At 45.0% G+C, this 20,377-nt stretch overlaps 1 protein-coding gene across 1 annotated transcript in view; it reads left to right on the top strand.

Moving 5' to 3' along the window:
- LOC121289858 (inactive carboxypeptidase-like protein X2) overlaps positions 1–20,377 on the top strand; it is a 226,852-nt gene that overhangs the window by 21,997 nt on the left and 184,478 nt on the right. The window contains exon 3 of the mRNA XM_041209764.1: positions 12,795–12,904. Within this exon, the coding sequence (XP_041065698.1) occupies positions 12,795–12,904 (110 nt within the window). The remainder of the gene's footprint in view (positions 1–12,794; positions 12,905–20,377) is intronic.

The raw sequence follows: 20,377 nt of genomic DNA, 5'->3' as shown, positions 1-20,377 counted from the left end.
TGTCTATCCCCTTTAGCATCTTAATCTCAATTAGATCTCTTCTCATCCTACTAAACTGCTCAATCTCTCCTCATAAGACAAGCCCTGCATCTCTGGAATCAATCTAATGAACCTCCTTTGAACCGCCTCCAATGCAACTACATCCTTCCTCAAGTAAGGGAACCAAAACTGTGCACAGTACTCCAGGTGCGGTCTCACCAATGCCTTGTACAGTTGCAACAACACTTCCCTATTTTTATACTCTATTCCTTTAGGAATAAATGACAAAATTCCATTTGCCTTTCTTATTACCAGCTGTACCTGCATACTAGCTTTCAGCGATTCATGCACAAGGACACCCAGATCCCTCTGCACTGAAGCATTCTGAAGTTTCTCTCCATTTAAATAATAAGTCGCCTTTTTATTCTTTTGACCAAAATCGATAACCTCACACTTATCCACGTTAAACTCCATCTGCCAAATTTTGGCCCATTCACATAACCTGTCCATATCCATTTGTAAATTTCTTATTTCTTCCTTGCAACTTACTTTCCCACCTATTTTGGTGTCATCTGCAAATTTAGCTATAGTCCCTTGTATCCCTGAATCCAAGTAATTAATATAGATTGTAAATAGTTGGGGCCCAAGGACCGAACCCTGTAACACCCTACTAGTTACAGCTTGCCATCCAGAAAAAGACCCATTTATCTCAACTCTCTGCTTTCTGTTGGTTGGCCAATCCTCTATCCTTGCGATCTACAGGACGTGCATGGGCGCAATGAGCAAGCGGGTAGAAGACATTTGTATAAAACTCATTTACAGGTAGGATAAGAGGGGTGAGTGGAGTGAATGGTATTTGTTAAGACATTTAAGTGCGAAAGTTACTGCTACTTGCCTGTGTGAGCAGAATACTTCAAAACTCATACCAGCCACATGGACAGGAGTAAAAGCCTTGGTTAGGACTCTACAGTAAAGATCATTTTTGGGGCCTGCAGGTTTCACGAAGCCTTTCCTTAGCCTGGGAATGGGAGTCGTGCTATCCACTGGAGGCGCCTCCTCTGAGGAAGAAGGGAGGGCCTGAAGGGGGAGGAGGCTGGAAAACCACATACAGCCTCCAGCGGAGCCACCTTCGGGAGGAGAGGTGCAAGCACAAGGGGCGCAGGGTCAACAGGAAGCCCAATGCGGAAGGGGCCACAGAAGGTGCCAATGTTCTGCTGCCAGGGTATACCGACAGCAAAGAAGCTACCTCAATATGTCTGAGGTGCAGTGCCAAAGGAGGCTCCGTCTCTCAAGGGAGACAGTCACCTCCATCTGTCAGATGATAGGCCCTGAGATCTACGCCAACTGTGTGGGTGAGCACCCCATGCCAGCGGCGCTAAAGGTCACAGCTGTCCTCAGCTTCTATGCCGCCAGCTCTTTCCAGAGGTCAGTGGGTGATCTTTGCGGAGTCTCCCACACTTGTGTCAAGCAGGTGACAGAAGCTCTATTCAGGCCTGCATTGACTTTCATCTACTACTGCTGGGGTGAGGCCAGCCAAACACAGCGAGCCAGAGGCTTCACAGCGATTGCTGGCTTCCCCCGTGTCCAGGGTGCAATAGCCTGCATACATGTGGCCATCAAGGCGCCAGCAGGTGAGCCCGGTGCTTTCGTCAACAGGAAGGGCTTCCGCTCCATGAACGTGCAGATAGTTTGTGACCACAGGATGCCGATTCTACAAGTCTGTGCAGGCAGCACCCACAACGCTTACATACTCGGACACTCCCAGGTGCCGAGTCTCTTCAGTGCTCCAGCCCGACTGGATGGATGGCTGCTGGGTGACAAGGACTATCCCCTCAAAAGGTGGCTCATGACACCTCTCCGTCATCCAAGAACAGAGGCTGAGCAGCAGTACAATGGGAGCCACACCTCCACAAGGGCTGTGGTAAAGAGAAGCATCAGTCTTCTCAAGATGTGCTTCTGATGCCTGGACCGCTCAGGGGGTGCACTCCAGTACCCCCCAGATCATGTGTCGCTGATAGTGATTGCATGCTGTGCTCTACACAATCTGGCACTGGAAAGGAGTGATGCAGTGGACGAGGAAGACGTAGACGCAGTTACTCTGGATGCACACGATGAGTCCAGCAGTGCGTCCGAGGATGAGCATGTGCAGGTGAACGCTGAGGGGGTAGACGGGCATACTCCAGAGAGGCAGGAGAACCCGCGTGGCTTTCAGCTAGCCCACCACAGATGGACCTTCAGCACACACCAGGGCTGCAGGCTCCATACTCAATACTGAGTGCTAAGTCTGCCTGGATAGGAACATTAACTAAGGCCCTTGTCAATAAAGCTCAATGTCAAACAGCTCACTCAAAACATCATGGCTTCCTGAAGTAAGGAATCACCCTGAGCCTGGTTACATATCAAAATTAATGAGATTACAAAATTAACTTCAGAAACCAAAAAAAAGGTGTTGTACATCACATCAAACCTTAGATGAACTAATATGGGGCAACATAAAAGCACCACTGAGAAACCTGTGGTGTGCCTAATGTGCCTTAAATTTATGCTTATGTTTGCTACGTTTAGGTTTTGTCCTTTCGCTGGCACTGGCATCTGAGACAGCCTGTTCACGGTGCTGTCCTGTTGGTCTCAATGACCTTGGCGGCCGTCCTCTGGCCTGTGGAGCCTTTGATGGCTCCGCCCGGGAGGGAGCAGCTAGTTCCACAGCTGGCTTCTCCCCGGTCGCCGCAGCCTCATTGGATGCCATGGTCACTGGCAGAGGGGCGGAGGAACTGCTGCCCTCAACTGGAGTGCCCTCAGAGGAGCCCACAGAGACGACAGGCAGCTGCTGCGCCGATGTGAGGTTGCTTCAGACCTCCCTGCTCACCATAGATGGATGGACACCGAGCTGGGATACTTGATGCCCAAACCATCTCCCACACGGGCACTGACCAGCTGAGGTCAATGCTGCTGTGAGGGCTTGCAGATCCAAGCGCAACCCCAGGAGGCATTGATTGTTCTCCTGGAGGAGCCTCTCCAGGAGAGTTGTCACTCTCTCCATGGAAGAAGCATGGCGCCTGGCCATTAGGCACATTGCACTGGTGATGCTCCACGTGGACTCCTCCACCACGGGCACCATGCCACGCATTGCCTCATGTATCTCCGCCAGATCATCCCACATACCCTGCTGCACTTCCAGTGTTTGCTGCCTCACGGACGACTCCAGAGGCACATCTTCAGACACTGACCGAGTATGTACCTGGTCCCCAGCAGTTTTCCGACTGCCGCCACCCTGGGCACTCTCTGTCTCTGGCTGCACCTCAAGCGAGTGTGAAGTGCCCTCATTGCTGTGCCCTGGGACACTAGGCGAAGATCTAATTCCCACCGAGGTACTAGTGTCTGTGCTGGTGCCTGCCTGGTAGAGATGGTGTGACGCTGGTGAGTTGATATGTTCTGTGCCCTCAGGTGTCAGAGGTGGGTCCTCTGCCTCCTCCTCCCAGCCATGCTCTGTTGATGCTGAAAGGAAGAACAAGGACATTTGATCAGTTAAAGTGGAGACAATATCAATTTGCATGCCAGTTCCACAGATCATTATGTGCTCATCCTTCTATAATCAATGGTCAACCCATATTGCAAACTTCAGTCACTGAGCGTTCAGCAGTGCCATGTCTGCTGGGACACACTTGGTGGCCTCAGTACCTCAGTGCTCGGCAAACATACTGCCCTGTGGCAGCCTAGCCTCTACGCCACTGGTGGACCTGGGTGCATGGCACCTCTCCAGATCCATGGCCTCCTGTTCAAAAGGAGTCAAGAAGGCCAACTGGGCCTGGCCTCTGCCAGTCCACATCCGCTTGGTGGAATTGTGTGCAGTCTTCTCCTGAAAAGAAGAGAAGAACATTGATTAGTCCAGCCTGTACCTGGATTCCCATCGCATAACTGCCAATCCAACCAGAGTGGGACATTGCAGGGCTCCAGTTCTTTGTTACCCCGCAGCTGCTGCACACTCACACAAAGAAGCAGGTTAGTCACCCTTCTTGAGTGCAGGAGATCGTTGAATCTTTTTCAGCACTGGACCCATGTGCACCGCACCATATCATGGGAGTTCACACTCTCAGTCACCTCCTCCCATGCACATTTGGTCAGGTGGGGAGGCCTCCGCCTCCCATCCCTCGGAATCAGGACCTCTCGCCGTGCTGCCACCTCCACCAGGAGAGCAGCTAGGCACTCATCCGAGAACCGAGGAGCACACTACCCTGCTGCCCTACCCTCCGGCCTGGCCTGCTCTGCTGGCTTACCTTCCGGACTTGCTTGCTCAAAGGAAGCCCTCTAGTGAGCCTTTCTACGGGCCATTGTGAGCAGCCTTGCAAAGGCTACCTGGCCTTCATTTAAACAGGCCACCGGGTCGCTATTGGACCCGGCAGTCAGTGCACTCCTGCCACCGCCCGCGCCCTCCCGCTATTCACGGGAATTGAGAATTACGCTGGCTGGGCCTTAATTGGCCCACCCGCCTAAAATGGTGGCACAGACCCGACCACGGGTGGCAATCAGGTCCGTACCCGCTCCCAAAAGGTCCACCTGACATGGGGAAAATTCTCCCCATGGATTTACTCCAAATCACTCCAAACTAACAACAGATTGATACAAACATGCCAGATACATTGGGCTGGGTTTTATAGAGGCAAATTGCCTCCCTCCCCCCTCTCTCACTACCCCACTGCGCCAACACAAAATATAACGCGATTATGGTGGTTCAGCAATCTGATGTCACCCAGGACGGGTGAGTCCCGAAATTGGAAGCTCACTTGCTTTCACAAAAAAGTCACTTAACAAGCTTTTAAAACCTAGTGGACTGCATTTTTTTAATCATCTACTCCTTTTTAACAGGAGGCACACAGGAAAAACATTGGGAGTGACTTATGCAGCAGTGGCACAAGGGTGCATGAAAAGGCCTGTAAACAGGCCCATGGGTGTATGTAGCAGCAGAGCCTGCTGCTGAAGGTGGAAGGTGACAGTGTTTGGCTGCCAGTAAACTGGATTTGTTCAGGTTCTACAGGCTGACAGAACAATTAAATAGAGAGTGAGGTGCCAGAGGGCCTTTTTAATTGGTTGCCAGGACTGACCTCAATTCATAGCCTAACCCCCTCTTTCGCCAAATACCTTGCCTTAAGTGCTCAATTTGTCACAGAGCCCCCCCCCCCCACCAGGCTAATTGGGTCACATTCCCGCCAGCCATCCATTAGTTGACTGGCCAACGCTTGATTTGAAGTGATGCAACAGCGAGGATGGGAGCGAGCGGACCGTGTGCTTCCCCTTCGCCTCTTCTACCCTGCCATTAAGCGTAAAATCCAGCCCATTGGCCATGTTTTATGATAAGTGCCTTTGCACATTCAAATGGGTCAAGCGCAGCAATGGTTTTGGGGCCTTTTATTTCATAGATAAAAGCAAAATTTAGACCTGCAAAAGATTTTCGACCATCCATCAGCATTTGTTTCCTTTGCCCTATTTGGGTCTGACGCTGAGCTTTGTTTTTATCGTTCAGTAATCTGAAAGATTTGAAGAGGAATACAGTGACAGGTAGGCAAACATTGTCTGCTGCTTTTGGCTCACGTTCTATGATATGGTATAATTTTGGCCATCTCAGCAGGACAAGAGACAATGTGCCCTTTGCTGGCATTTTAACCTCCTGGTCGTGGTTCCAGCACTCAATCGATTGAAATTTTGTTTACAATCTAAACCCCACTTTAAAAAATCCACTGACTTTCCTGCAGGTTTGGAGTCCGGATAGTATTACACCACATCCTGCCTCTGACTAAGTGCCTTATCTCTGAAATATGATGAAGAAATTGTGGTTTCACTTTTAAGATATTGTGGGTAAAATGATCTCTGGAGGTAGAGCAAAATGGCTGATAATGAATCAGCAGCCTGTTTTATAGCCCAGTCGATTGTCGTTTCCATTGACTATCAGTGGAATAAAGCTGGATGAATGTAAAACAAGCTGCTGATTCATCAATGCTGGTTTTGCACAATTATCAAAGATCAATTCACCATCCCTCAGCTCCCTCCAAGCACTTGGCTCTTAAGAAGAGCCAGGTTCTTGACAGCACTGTGGTGCTCAATATTTTAATGGTCATTAGTATTTGCATATCAATGATTAAAAAATATATAAAACACTGACGAGCTCTGTAACAGGAGCAGGAGCACTGGCCAAAACTCAAAAGTGGGAAGGCAAAAAGACAGTTGAAATGTAATTATTTCTCAGAGAAGGTAGTGGCCTCAGCAAAGAAGTAGGGTTTGGCTAGATTATTGGTATAAGGAACATATGTAGGATATGGAAAACATATTGAATGATATTATTTGAAGACTGGGATTAATCAGATGGGCCACAGTTGCCTTTTATTCCTCTGTTCAAAATTAAACAAAAATGAGCTTAAATGCAGAAATGATATATATATATATATATATGTTAAACAATTGTAATTTTGATGTAAAATTAATAACTTCCGTGAGGCTTGACAACTAAAAATCCTGATAGCATATTTCAACAATTAAATGTCCCAATGCTCCCCCCAATTACTGGAAGTAAATGATCTGACATTAGTGTATTGAACAACCAATCTCAACCAGCGCTGAAAGAGTAAGTTTTCACATAGATCCACATATTGCTATTGCTAAGATAACATGGACTATATTTTGTGTCAGACCTTTTATCTCTGTTAAAGATTAATAATGATGCATATTTCATTTTTTATTGAAAATGTCGTATCTCAATTTCACACAGAAGCATTAAGATGCCTGACTCCTTTTCTTTGACACCTACTTTATATAATTTATTTCTCTGTATGACTGATTTTCAGTGACAGCGTTGGAAGCTATAACAATTTCTGAGTAACTATAAATCCTTTCATTCAATGTTACTGCCTTCTATAGTATGGAATGATTAAATCTTACCTACTTGATAGAAGACAGTAATAATCCAGTCATATTCATCATTTGGCTTGACCTCTTCCTGCCTTTGTATGCCTGCCAGTTAGTACATTACATTATAATGACAGAATATAGTGTGTTTCAGATCCAATTATTATAGACGTTTATTAGAAACCATGAGATTTGTATGAGATAGCTGCAAATCTATTAACACTGTATTTAAAATGCTGATATAGATATACCTTAGCACAGATTTATATGACTGAAATTAAATAGTTTTAAGATAATATTGCAACAGACTGTTATGCCCCAGCAGCATTTTTTTTCCAAATTTCTGTTGAAACTATGATTTGTGTTTTGGGATGACTGATCATAAAAGGAAAAAAAGATGGGAGTGGTAATTTTAAGCTTTTTCCGATACATAAAGTATAGTTTCATATATAGGCAAGTCCTGCATGAAATGAAGCCTACATATTTATTCTCTGCCATATATGTGCATGGGTTAGAGTATTCCAATTTAACAATGAACCTTAAACAGCAGTAAAATCCTTTATTGTAGAATTTATGGTATGCTTTATATATTCGTCTGTCATCTCAGAAGACAGAAGAATAACACAGATCCTAGATCTTTATATAGGTTAAAATTGCTTATCTAGATTTATTTACATATATATTAATAGGTAGAAGAAATATAGAAAAGATACAAACAAAATAATGGGCCAGATTTTGCTATAGCAATGTATCTAGTGGCATCTGTTGTTAGTTAGACTTGCCATACACCCTTCAGCTCTCAGAGATATGGAAAGTGTTTGCTGAAAACGGCACAATGAATGAAATGGAGCATCTGAAAGCTAAGTGAAAATGACAGTCAACAGTTTTTCTCCTTAATCAATGAAATTTAAAGATTGGGAAATAAATAAAGGACTGAGAAGGGCCGCGAATTAGAGTGGATGAATTCAATGTTGTATCAAATCAGGTACAGAAAGAGAAATGAAGAGGGGGAAAGAAGGACTGGATTGATTGGGAAATGTGAGACAGAAAGGGAAAGTAAGAAAAAAATTAAAAATGAACAGCTGGACATTTTTGAAAATGCCCTGAAAAATTTAAAACTGGAAGGAATGAGACTACTCTTGTACTAGTTAATTTCAGTGCCAGGGAGATGGAAGCAATTAACAATTATCTCATTGTTAAAATGGCACTTACATTACTAATTTTTAACTGTAAATATCAGCAGCCAGTCTAGTTCATATCTAGTTTACAAATGAAGCAAATTTATGAACTTCAGTGCAGGTCAGTGGTGCAGTAGGCAGTGAAATGCTGTTTTTGCAAAGCTAACAGCAGAGTCACACAACTCAGAGAGCAATCTTTAAATATTTGTATTTAGCTGTGCATCTGCTGCTTACCTGAAGTTGTTGTACCATTTACACATTATTAATAAAGAACATCATAATCCTCACTGTTATTTTGACAGTAAATTCTGTCCTAGGAGATTTGGAACCTGTCTACAAGGGAATGATTTATTTTTTTCAGAAAGCTGATTCTTAAAGTCTCTTTTCAAACCACAGACCCTTTGGATGCAACAGCCAGATTTCTCTTTACTTGTTGACAGCTTTTCAGTGTGATTTTTCTTCACATAGTACATGAGTCACAGATGTTTAGAGAACCTGGATGTGTTTACCAGGACTCAGAAGTAGTAGCCAGAATTGCTTTCATGTAAAACCATTTTTTTAAAAGTAGGCTAGCAGCCATCGTGTTCACAGTCTTTACAGCTCAGCAAATTAATTGGCAAAGGCTTGTAACTGTTGTGTTACTGAATTTCCTGCCAAAACCTAATCATGGTTAGAAATTACAATTTCACCTGTCAACTTGCAAGCATTAATATTTTGAAGCCTGCTGCCTCAACCATCAAAGGATCTTTATCTTCACTGATTTCTTACTAGAAGACTAATTTTCTATTTCAAACTTTGTGAAGAGGCAGAAACCTCCATTTTGAACCATGGCTTTACATGAGATAAAGAGTGGAATTCCTGTTGGGATATATATTCTGATCAGCATTATCCCCTTGACACATGCAAAGCATGCTTGTATCTTCATGTATTGCAAGCATTATTTATTTTGATAGTGGCTTTCAAAAAACATAGGGGTAAGTTTTTGGTTTAGCGGTTAGTATTCTGTCTGAGTCAGTCAATGCAGGGTTCAAGTCCTGTTCCAGACAGCCCTAGCCAGTGGAAACAGAAGCTCTGGCTCTAAATTCTAAGTGGACATCCAACGGGGCACTTGTGCCTAGTTGGGTGTGGGTGGACTCCCCACCCCCACCATCGATGGCTTATGGGATCCCTAAAATCCATCCACTGCATAGGGCTAACCATCCAATTGACAAATATAATCTGAAAAGAACTAAAGACTTGTATTTATATTGCATTTCACAGTCTCAGGAAATCCCAAAGTGCTTTACAACCAATGGGTTTGTAAGTAGGATAGGTGGCAGCCAATTTGCTCACAGCAAACTCCCACAGGCAGCAGTGTGATAATGACTAGATAATCTGTTTAGTGATATTGGTTGAGGAGCAAATATTGGCCAGGATATTGAAAGAACGCTCTTACTTTGGTAACAGAAACTACCAGCGTGAAAGCTGATAGGGACAATACACCCTCGAGGCAGGGTATTACCTCCACCCCCGCAAAATTAATCAGAAAACATACATTAAAGAATTCCGAGGCAAGATTTTCTTTTGATTTTCTGCCTGTTTTTGGGGGTCCTGGAGCAACTTATGGAAGAAAATGTGGCAGGGAGGCTTTGTGGAATTTCTCTGCCAGGCCTGAAGTCTGCCTGCACTAACTTTAACACTTGATAGCAATGTCCTGCAGCATTCATTGTAAACCCACCCCCAGGATGTAAATAATGTTGCAATGACTGTGCAATGTGAAACATTTCAACATCCTCACCACCATGTGGCCCAGATATGGGATGTATACAACTGCACATTAATTGTGTGCTTATTTGTAATATGTATCCAGCTAAAAGTTCAACAATAAAGAACTTTTGTTTATACAACACACTAACAATTCCTTTATGACTAATGAATTATTTTCAAAAAATACTTCTTGAGGATACTGGTGTCAATAGTAAAGCCAGCTTGTATTGCCCATTCATAGCTGCCCTTGAGAAATTGGTGGTGAGCTTTTTCCTTGAATGACTGCAGTCCCATGTGGTGAAGAAACTCTCATGGTACTGTAAGGCAGGGAGTTCCAGGAATTTGACCCAGTGATCAAGAAGGGATGGTGACATATATCCAAGTCGACATAGTGAGTGACTTGGAGGGAAAACATGGAGCTGACGATCTTCCATGCATCTGCAGCCCTGCCTACTAGATGGTGGAGGATGCGGATTTAGGAGGTGCTATCGAAGAAGACGTTTGAAGTGTGTTTGCTATTATTATGCAGGTGATCATCAGCAAGGAAGTGGGTTAAGTAGATATTTAGGGAAACTAGTCTGAAAGAATTAAAAATTGCATCCTTGCTTCGAGCTGCTGCAACCGATAATAGGCCATTCCAGTCCAACAAATATCTGCCCTCACGCCTTCTCCTCCCTCCCAGAAACATGATAGGGTCCCCCTTGTCCTCACTTATCACCCCACCAGCCTCCACATTCAAAGGATCATCCTCCGCCATTTCCACCAACTCCAGCATGATGCCACCACCAAACACATCTTCCCTTCACCCCCCCATCGGCATTCCGTAGGGATCGCTCCCTCCGGGACACCCTGGTCCACTCCTCCATCACACCCTACTCCTCAACCCCCTCCTATGGCACCACCCCATGCCCACGCAAAAGATGCAACACCTGCCCCTTCACTTCCTCTCTCCTCACCATCCAAGGGCTCAAACACTCCTTTCAAGTGAAGCAGCATTTCACTTGCATTTCCTCCAACTTAGTCTACTACATTCATTGCTCCCATTGTGGTCTCCTCTACATTGGAGAGACCAAACGTAAACTGGGCGACCGCTTTGCAGAACACCTGCGGTCTGTCCACAAGAATGACCCAAACCTCCCTGTCGCTTGCCATTTTAACACTCCACCCTGCTCTCTTGCCCACATGTCTGTCCTTGGCTTGCTGCATTGTTCCAGTGAAGCCCAACGTAAACTGGAGGAACAACACCTCATCTTCCGACTAGGGACTTTACAGCCTTCCGGACTGAATATTGAATTCAACAACTTTAGGTCTTGAGCTCCCTCCTCCATCCCCACCCCCTTTCTGTTTCCCCCTTCCTTTTGTTTTTTTCCAATAAATTATATAGATTTTTCTTTGCCCGCCTATTTCCATTATTTTTAAATATTTTTAAATCTTTTATGCTCTCCCCACCCCCACTAGAGCTATACCTTGAGTGCCCTACCATCCATTCTTAATTAGCACATTCGTTTAGATAATATCACCAACTTTAACACCTATGTGTTCTTTTGTTCTGTTGTTTGTGACATCTTTTGATGATCTGCTTCTATCACTGCTTGTTTGTCCATACAACCACACCAACCCCCTCCACTTCTCTCTCTCTCTCTCTCTCCCCCCCACCCACACACCTTAAACCAGCTTATATTTCAACTCTTTCTTGGACTCGAACTCAAGTTCTGTCGAAGGGTCATGAGGACTTGAAACGTCAACTCTTTTCTTCTCCGCCGATGCTGCCAGACCTGCTGAGTTTTTCCAGGTAATTCTGTTTTTGTTTTGGATTTCTAGCATCCGCAGTTTTTTTGTTTTTACCAACAAATATCCTGTTTATTCCTTTGTCCAAGCTACAATATTTTTGGTTAGCTTATAATATTGTGCCTCAGTATACTACATCTCATTTCAGGTCATGGTATACTTTCATTCCTCTAATTAAGTTAGCAAATAGTCAATAAGGCCATTAGTTTCAAGGTCTGCAGATCTCTCCCTTAACCCAGAGTTGAAAGAAGCTTGTGATGAGACTGAAGACAGAGATAAAAGAGGTCCAACCAACGTCTGTGTTTGGACATGTGCCAACATGATTGAGTTGGAGTGTGAGAGAAAACCTGATTGGATAAATTCTGCTGCAAGTGAAGTGTAACCCGGGGCTTAGGGCAACTCTTATGTGTAGAAAGTTCAACAGCGAGCACATGGCGGGTGAACAAGGACAAACTGTGGGGGGGAGAATGTGGAACAGGAGTCACAAGATCTACCTGAGGAACACTCAAGTAATATAATTCTCAACAGCATCTTGTAAACTGCTGCTCAAGTATGATATTAAGTCTTGTTAGTAGCATTGGTTTAACTTTTATCAAATGAAAGCCATCACTGTTACCAATAAGGCGTTGGCTTTCAATAATTGGAGAAAGTCCAAAAGGATTATACTTGGTGGCCAAGTTTGTGTGCAGTAGGATCCCAACAGCAGCAAACGAATGAATGATTAACTAATCCCATCAATGGGGTAGTAATGGTTGAAGGAAACCTATTCACTGAAACACAGTATCTCATCTCCACATAAAGCTGATGAGTGAAGCCTTAGTTTAACATTTCATTCAAAAGACAGCACTTCTAACAATGCAGCACTCCTTGCATACTGCATTGAAGAGTTAGCCTAGATTATGCACTCAAGTTCTGGAGTAGATCTTGCACGCATGACTTCTGATTCAGAAGTGAGAGCAATATCACTGAGCCAAGTTGAAAAAAGATAAAAAGAAAATAAGGTGTTTTTGGCCAACTTTTTAAGTTATGCAGGGATTAGCTTAAAAGCAAGTTTGCTACATCTTATTTACCTTTGCAGAATTTTATCACATTAATAGCTGAAAAATATTTCAACCAGACAGAAACAATAAATGGCAGAGGGGGGCTATATTAACATGCTTAGTATTGATATATTACAGGTTTGAATTATTTCTTTCTGTTCTTTAACAGAATGTCCTCCTCTGGGCTTGGAGACATTGCGAATTGATGACTTTCAGCTCCATGCATCTACTGTCCAGCGTTATGGTTTGGGGGCTCACAGAGGCAGACTGAATATCCAGGTATGTATTTAAAAGAATATTTAAGTTTTGTATGGAGGTGATTTCTTCAACCTTCAAGTGCCAAGTAAGTAATACATCAAAGAAGCAACATTGAAGGAAACCTTTGTGGAAGGATTTAAATCAACATCAATCCTCCATCATGTTACTTTCATAATTGGGCTCAAAATTGTTGCATTTAATGAACTCTTTTTTAATGTCTCTTCATTTTTAATAGGGCAAACACATTAAGGTTCTGTAGGGAAAAAAAAATCCCCTTACAGTGGGCATGTATCGAAGGAGTGAGAACAGTTAATTGGCTGTTGCTGTGTTAGAAAACACACAATGAGTGCTCAATAGCAACAGGGGAAAAAATAAACACAGTGAGAGTGGTCCGCGAACAGCCCTGAGCATTACAAAGCCACTGTTTGCGGTTCTGTGAAGCAGATGCTGCATGGGAATTCTCTTTACTTATGTTAGCCTAACACTAATTCTCTCCTTTAAAATGGGTGGATTCAGTATCCCTGTGGAGCACTGTAATCACTGTTATTTTTGAATAAGCAGAAAGTAAAACAGCTCATGGTATTCTTCTAACCCAACACTGTGGGAGGGTACCCTTGCCCATCAGAAGCGCACATTGGAAATTCAAGCATGTGCTGTTCATGATTTTCTGAGTATTGCTTTAAAAGCTTTGAATACGATGCCCAGCATGTGCTCGCTTTGGCAACTTGCCTCCCTGGTGGGTGAGACTCCCCCCCTGCCGGCTGAAAAATAATCCCTGTGAAACGCTCCATGCCAGCGTGCTTTAACATTCTGGTCTTGAAATTAGACAGTGGAACGCCTGTGAATCAAAGCATCAATTTGGAATTTCTTTGCACTATTTTAGAAAAAAACAAAAACCTATTAGACAACAAAAAAGGGCAAATCTGATTCTGGGTTTTGTATATAGCAGCACTGCACATAAAGGCAAGGAAGCAATGTTGAATTTACAGAAAGCACAGCTGGAGTATTATGTGGGGTTCTGGACAATCTGTTATCAAATGGACATTAGAGTCATTGAAAGAATCATTGCAGTGAAGATACGCTGAACTGACACACGAGAAGGTTATGGTCACAAAAGGAAGATTTTAAAAATTAGGGCATTTCACTGTAACCTAATTACAGTTTTCTTAAAGGTTTGGACAGAATAAATAGTGAAAGACAGTTTCCCCTGATTGGTGAATTAAATTGGCATAGATTCCAGATTTTCACCAGCAAACTGAGGAGGAAATTATAAATGTAATACCTGGTTAGTCGAACATGGAATCTTCTACCATAAGCAGTTTATACATAGGAACAGAGGATGGAGGAGCTGGAGTAGGCCATTTGAGCCTCTCTGCCATTTAAAAAGATCATGGCTGATCTGGTTGCGGTCTCAACTCCACTTTCTGACCTGCCACCCATAACCCTTGACTCTCTTGTCGTTTAAAAATCTATCTAATTTAGCTTTGAGTAAATTCAATGACCCAGCCTTCGCTACTTTCTGGGGAAGAGAATTCCAGACTCACAGCCCTCTGAGATGAAAAGTTCTCCTCATCCTTGTCTTAAAAGGGAGATCCGTTATTGTTAAACTGCATCCCCTAGTTCTGGTCCCCCTGACAAGAGGAAGCATCCTCCTGGTATCCACTCCATCAAGTTCCCTCAGGACCTTATACGTTTCAGTCAGATCACCTCCCATTCCTCTAAACTCCAATGGATATAGTCACAACCTATTCAACCACTCTTCATAAGATCAGCCCTTCATCCCATGAATGAGTCAAGTGAACCTTCTCTGAACTGCTTCCAATGCAGTTATATCCTTTTTCAAATAAGGAGACCAAAACTGTACACAGTACCCCAGATGTGGTCTCACCAAGAATCCTGTACAGCTGCAGTAAAACGTCCCTACTTTTATATCCCATTTCCCTTGCAATAAACAGCAACATTCCATTTGCCTTTCTAATCACTTGCTGTACCTGCATATTGAATTTTTGTGATTCATGTATAGGACACCCAGATCCCTCTGTCCTTATGTACCACTAACTCCTGCAATCTCTCCCCATTTAAATAACATACTGCTTTTCTGTGCCTGACAAAGTGGACAAGTTGACATTTTCTCACATTATACTCCATCTATCAATTTTTTGCCCACTCACTTAACCTCTCTACATCCCTTTGTAGACTATGTGCTCTTGACACCTTACTTTTCTACCTACGTTGGTGTCACTGGCAAAATTAGCTACCACATGTTTGGTCCCTTCATCGAAGTCATTGATACAGATTGCAAGTAGTTGAGGCCCCAGCAATGATCCCTGTGACACTTCACTAGCTACAGCTTGCCAACCCAAAAAAGTCCCATCCCTACTCTCTGCTTCCTATTAGCTAACCAATCCTTTATCCATGCTAATATGTTACTACCCCCCCACCCCACACTAAAGCCTCTTATTTTGTATAGTAATACTTGATGTGGCAATTTATTAAATGCCTTTTTGAAATCCAGGCACACCACATCATCAGGTTCCCCCTTATCCACCTTGCTTGTTATTTCCTCAACGAATACTAATAAATTAGTTAAACACAATTTCCCTTTCACAAAACCATGTTGACTCTGCCTGATCACAACATGATTTTTAAGTGTTTTGCTCTAACCCTCTTAATAATGGATTCTAACAATTTCCCTATGACAGATGTTAGGCTGTAGATAGCCTAACTATAGTTTCCTACTTTCTGTCTTCCTCCTTTCTTGATTAAAGGTGTTATATTTGCTAGGACTGTTCATAATTGAAGCAATTTGGAAGATTACAACCAATGCCTCTACTATTTCTGCACCCACTTCTTACAAGATCCTAGGATGCAGCCATCAGGCCCTGGGGACTTTTCAGCCTTTAGGTTTAATAGTTTTCCCAGTATCTTTCCTCTAGTGATGGTGATTGTTGTAAGTTCCTCCCTCCCTTTCACATCTTGATTTTCAAGTATCTATGGGAATTTTTTCAAGTCTTCTATAGTGAAGACAGATGCCTGTACAATGCTTCTGCCATTTCCCTGTCTTCCATTATTAATTTCCCACTCAATCTCTAGAAGAGCAACACTCGATCTTGTTGCTCTTTTTCAATTTGAATATTTGTAGAAACTCTACCTATTTTTCAATTTCTAGATAGCTGTATGTCATACTCTACTTTCCCTCTTCATTACTTTTTTAGTCATTCTTTGCTGGTTCTTAAACTCTATCCAATCTTCTGACCTCCTGCTAACCTTCACAGATTTGTTCATTGTTTCTTTCAAATTGATACTATCCGTAACTTCCTTATTTAGCCACAGATGATTTCAAAGAGTCTTTCTTTCTCACTCTGATAAATCTTTGCTTAGAGTTATTAAACATTGTCCTTAAAAGTCTTTCACTACATCTCTACTGTCCTATATTTCAACCTAGTTTCCCAGTTCACTTGAGCCAGATCTGCTTTTGTAGCCTTATAATTACCTTTATTTAGGTTTAAAACACTAGCCTTAGGCCCACATTTTTCACCTTCAAACTGAACGTGAAATTCAATCTTGTTATGATCGCTGCTGCCTAGAAGCTCCTTTACTATGAGCTTATTGACTCATCTTGTCCAATTATACATTACCAGGTCCAGAAGAGCCAACTGATACTTTGGGCTAAATGTCTTTGTGAATATAAAGGGTTACCACTCCATGAATGTGCAGATTGTATGCGACCACAAGACCCAGATTCTGCAAGTCTGTGCAAGGTACCCTGGCAGCTGCCATGATGCTTACATCCTGTGACACTCCCATGTGCCGAGGCCATTCATGGCTTCAGCTCAGCTGAATGGTTGACAGAATCCTACCAGCTTTGAAAGTTTTCTGCTGTCAGGCCCAAAAGCAGTGCTGGCCCCACTGATCCAGCTCACAGCACAGCATTCTTATGGGAGGCAGCCAATTAAAAGGCTGCCTCCATAGTTGGTGTCTAAATACAGATTGGAGGTGAGGGGCCTAATCAGAAGGCTCAAAACTTTGGACGGCTGGCTGCCCCCTTGGGAGAGGGGGGTGGTGAAAGGCAGATGGAGGACTGCAAGGGTGTCTCAAAATAGAACTGCTCTCTGAAGCTTTCCAGGATTTTAAAAGTAAAGAATGGCCTCAGCTGTCGGTCCATCATGATGGAAGGGGAACCTTAGCAACTTGCCCCCATTTGATACCTTTAGTGGCCTAATTGGCTACCCACCCAGTTGCTTGGCCCGGCTAGATTGCTCGGAAGTGGAAACGTGCCGGGGAGCCAATGTAACATGGGCCAGAATTTTACACAGTAGTAGCGGGTGTGCGCCTGACCCGAAAGAGCGTAAAATCCCATGAGAAGGTTTTGGGCACACGCCCAACATCATAGTTCACTCACGTGATATTACAGTTGGAGGGCACATGCAGGACTTGGAAGCGCGCCCGCCAACAATTAATCAGCCACTTAAGGCAGTTAAAAGTGCAATTGAAGGCAAGCTTACATAGCCTGTGTGTTTTGCGCTTGTTGCATGGGCAAAACCGGCAGGTGGCCAACTCGATTTTTCACTTTTCTCATCCAAGGGCGGGAGAAAAGGGGAGCGGATCATTGGCTGTTTGAGTTGTTAGGAGTTCAGGTGAGAGTTTGCTGATGCTCGGCTGCTGAGATTTCAAACCTTTTCCTGTCATTTCGTATGAAGTTTTTGCTTGTATAGCTTTGCTTTGAGGACTTTTTTGTTTCATCAACTCACTTGGAGCATTTCTGCTGAGTGCAGCCTTCAGTGCACAGGACAGTGCCATCTGCATTTCAGCAGATGGGGATTGTGTACTCCGCTGGGGGGGTCCTCCTCTGAGGAGGAAGAGAGGCGCAGAAGGGAGAGGAGGCCAGCTGTCCACAGGCAGCATCCTAGGAAACAACCTATGGGAGGAGAGGCGCGGGCATAGTGGGAGCAGAACAACAGGGAGAGCAAGGCGGAAGGGGCCACAGAAGCTGCTATAATCCTGCTGTGTACAGGCAGCGATCCGGCTACCTCAACATGTGTGAGGTCCAGTGCCGCAGGAGGATCCACCTCTCAAGGAACACTGTGCCATCAATATGCCAGATGATTGGTTTAGAGATTGCCTCCAACTGTGTGGGTGGGCACCCAGTGCCAGTGGCTCTGAAAGTCACCATAGCCCTCAATTTCTTTGCACCTGGATCTTTCCAGGGGTCAGCGGAGAATCTGTGTGGAGGTCCCAATCAACTGTCCACAGTTGCGACAGGTTCATCACGGATGCTCTGATCAGACGGTCCTCACATTTGTTCATTACTGGACGGACCAAGCCAGCTGGGCTGAGCGAGCCAGAGGCTTTGCAGCTATCGCTGGGTTCCCTCGCATCCAGGGTGGCATAAACTGCCTTCGTGGCCATCAAGGTGCCAGCAGGTCGGCCGGGTGACTTCGTGAATATAAAGCGTTACCACTCCGTGAGCGTGCAGATAGTATGCGACCACAAGACCCAGATTCTGCCATAGTACCCTGGCAGCTACCATGATACATACATCCTGCAACACTCCCAAGGCCAAGGCCGTTTGTGGTTCCAGCTCGGCTGGATGGTTGGTCGCTTGATGACAAGGGATATCCCTTGAAAAGGTGGCTCATGATGCCACTCCAGTACCAAGGACAGAAGCAAAAGAGAGGTACAGTAGGAATCATGCCTCCACAAGGAGGTGGTTGAGAGGACCATTGGGCTGCTGAAGATGAGATGCCGCTGCCTGGGCTGATCAGGGGTGCCCAGCAATATCCTCCAGACTGTGTGTTGCTTATCATTGTTGCCTGATGCACTCAACACAATCTGGCACTGGCAAGAGGGGACCCACAGAAGGATGAGGTCAGCTAGGCAGCTCCACAAACCTCAGAGGAAGACTCCACCGAAAGATCTGATGAGGATCCCAGGCTTCACAGGGTGAGGCCATGGAGGGAGATTTAAGGAACCCTCAGGAGGCAGGTACACCAGGGAGGCCTTGATTCAACATACCTTCAGCTAGGCTGCCAAGGCATGGCTTCACTCTCATTCCAAGGGCGCCACCTCCTTCCCACACATTTCTGAGGAGGAAACCCCATGACCCCAGCGTCGCCTCACAACCGCTGTAATAAAGTTTGCTGCCCCTGCCAACTATCATAAGGCACTGATGAAGCCTACACCAATGGAAAACATGAAGAACGCTCAGGTCATTGAAACAAAATCTTGATTTATATCTTTACCAGAGTTGCAAACAAGGAACATAACATAACATGGTTGTGGCTGTCACACAAAAACAGTACACAACAGTGATGAAATGAAAGAATGTCACCCTTGATAACCCCATCCTGTGCTCACGGTGCCTTAAACTTCCACTTGCAAGTGCTATGTCTTGGTGCACCACCAACACTACCCCCCCCTCCCCCCCCTCCCCCCCACCATCACCAGCAGATTGCTGACTCTGCAGTCGTGTTGACCTTGATAATCTTGGTGGTCGTCTTCTGGCCGGCGGGGCCTGAGCAGGCTCTGGCTGGGAGGTTACGTCCAGCAATAAGGCTGGGCACTCATCTATCATCACCGCCTTAAAAAATGCCATGGTCACTGGCAGAGGGGCGGAGGAGCTGCCACCTTCGCCCAGAGCATTGTGGAAGGAGCCCATAGAGACGTCAAGCAGCTCGTCCGCCAGTGTGAGACACATCTGGACCTCCCTGCTCATCATCGATGGATGGGCATCTAGCAGAGAGACAAGGTGCTTCATCTATCTCTCACACTGGCAGTGACCTCCTGAGGTCACAGTGGGTGTGTGGGTGTACAGGCCTAAGCGCGATTCCAGGAACTCCTGATTCTGTTCCTGGAGCTGCCTCTCCTGAGAGTCGCCATTCTCCCAATGGAGGAGGTTGTGCGCTTGGTGTTCAGGTTCATGCAGTGCTCAAGCTCCTTTCTGGACTCCTCCATGACAGAGACCATGGCACACAGACCCTCAGAGATCTCCGCCAGATCTTCCCATGCATCCTGCTGAACATCCAGCGTCTGCCACCTGATGGACGACTCCAGACGCTCATCACTTGCCTCGCACTCAGCATCGTCCTGGTCTCCAGCACTTCTCCAACAGCTGATGCCCTGGGCATTCAATGCCTCCGCCAGCACCCCATGTGAGTGTGCCGTGACCTCCCCACAGTGCACAACCATCTGAGCCAATGAACTACAGCCCACCGACATCCCGGTATCTGAGCTGATGACTAGTAGCGAGAGAGGGTGTGACGCGGGTTTGGCTCCTCCATCGGTGTCAATTGAGGGGTCCTTGGGGTTCCAGGTGCCTCAGGAGGATGGCACATCTGAGGGAGGAAGACAATATGTCAGTGATAACAATCATCATATATTGAATGTGCATGCTAGGCAGCCTGGTGAGAGTATGGACAACAGCATCATGGTGGCATTGTCATTGCTGGATCACTGGGGACTCTTGATTGAAAGTTATCGTTTGAGGTGGGAGAA

The sequence above is a fragment of the Carcharodon carcharias genome, chromosome 17, assembly GCF_017639515.1.
Source record: "Carcharodon carcharias isolate sCarCar2 chromosome 17, sCarCar2.pri, whole genome shotgun sequence".
Classification (NCBI taxonomy): Eukaryota; Metazoa; Chordata; class Chondrichthyes; order Lamniformes; family Lamnidae; genus Carcharodon; species Carcharodon carcharias.
Note: the sequence above shows the minus strand (reverse complement) of the source record. Positions and strands in the feature narration are given on the sequence as shown.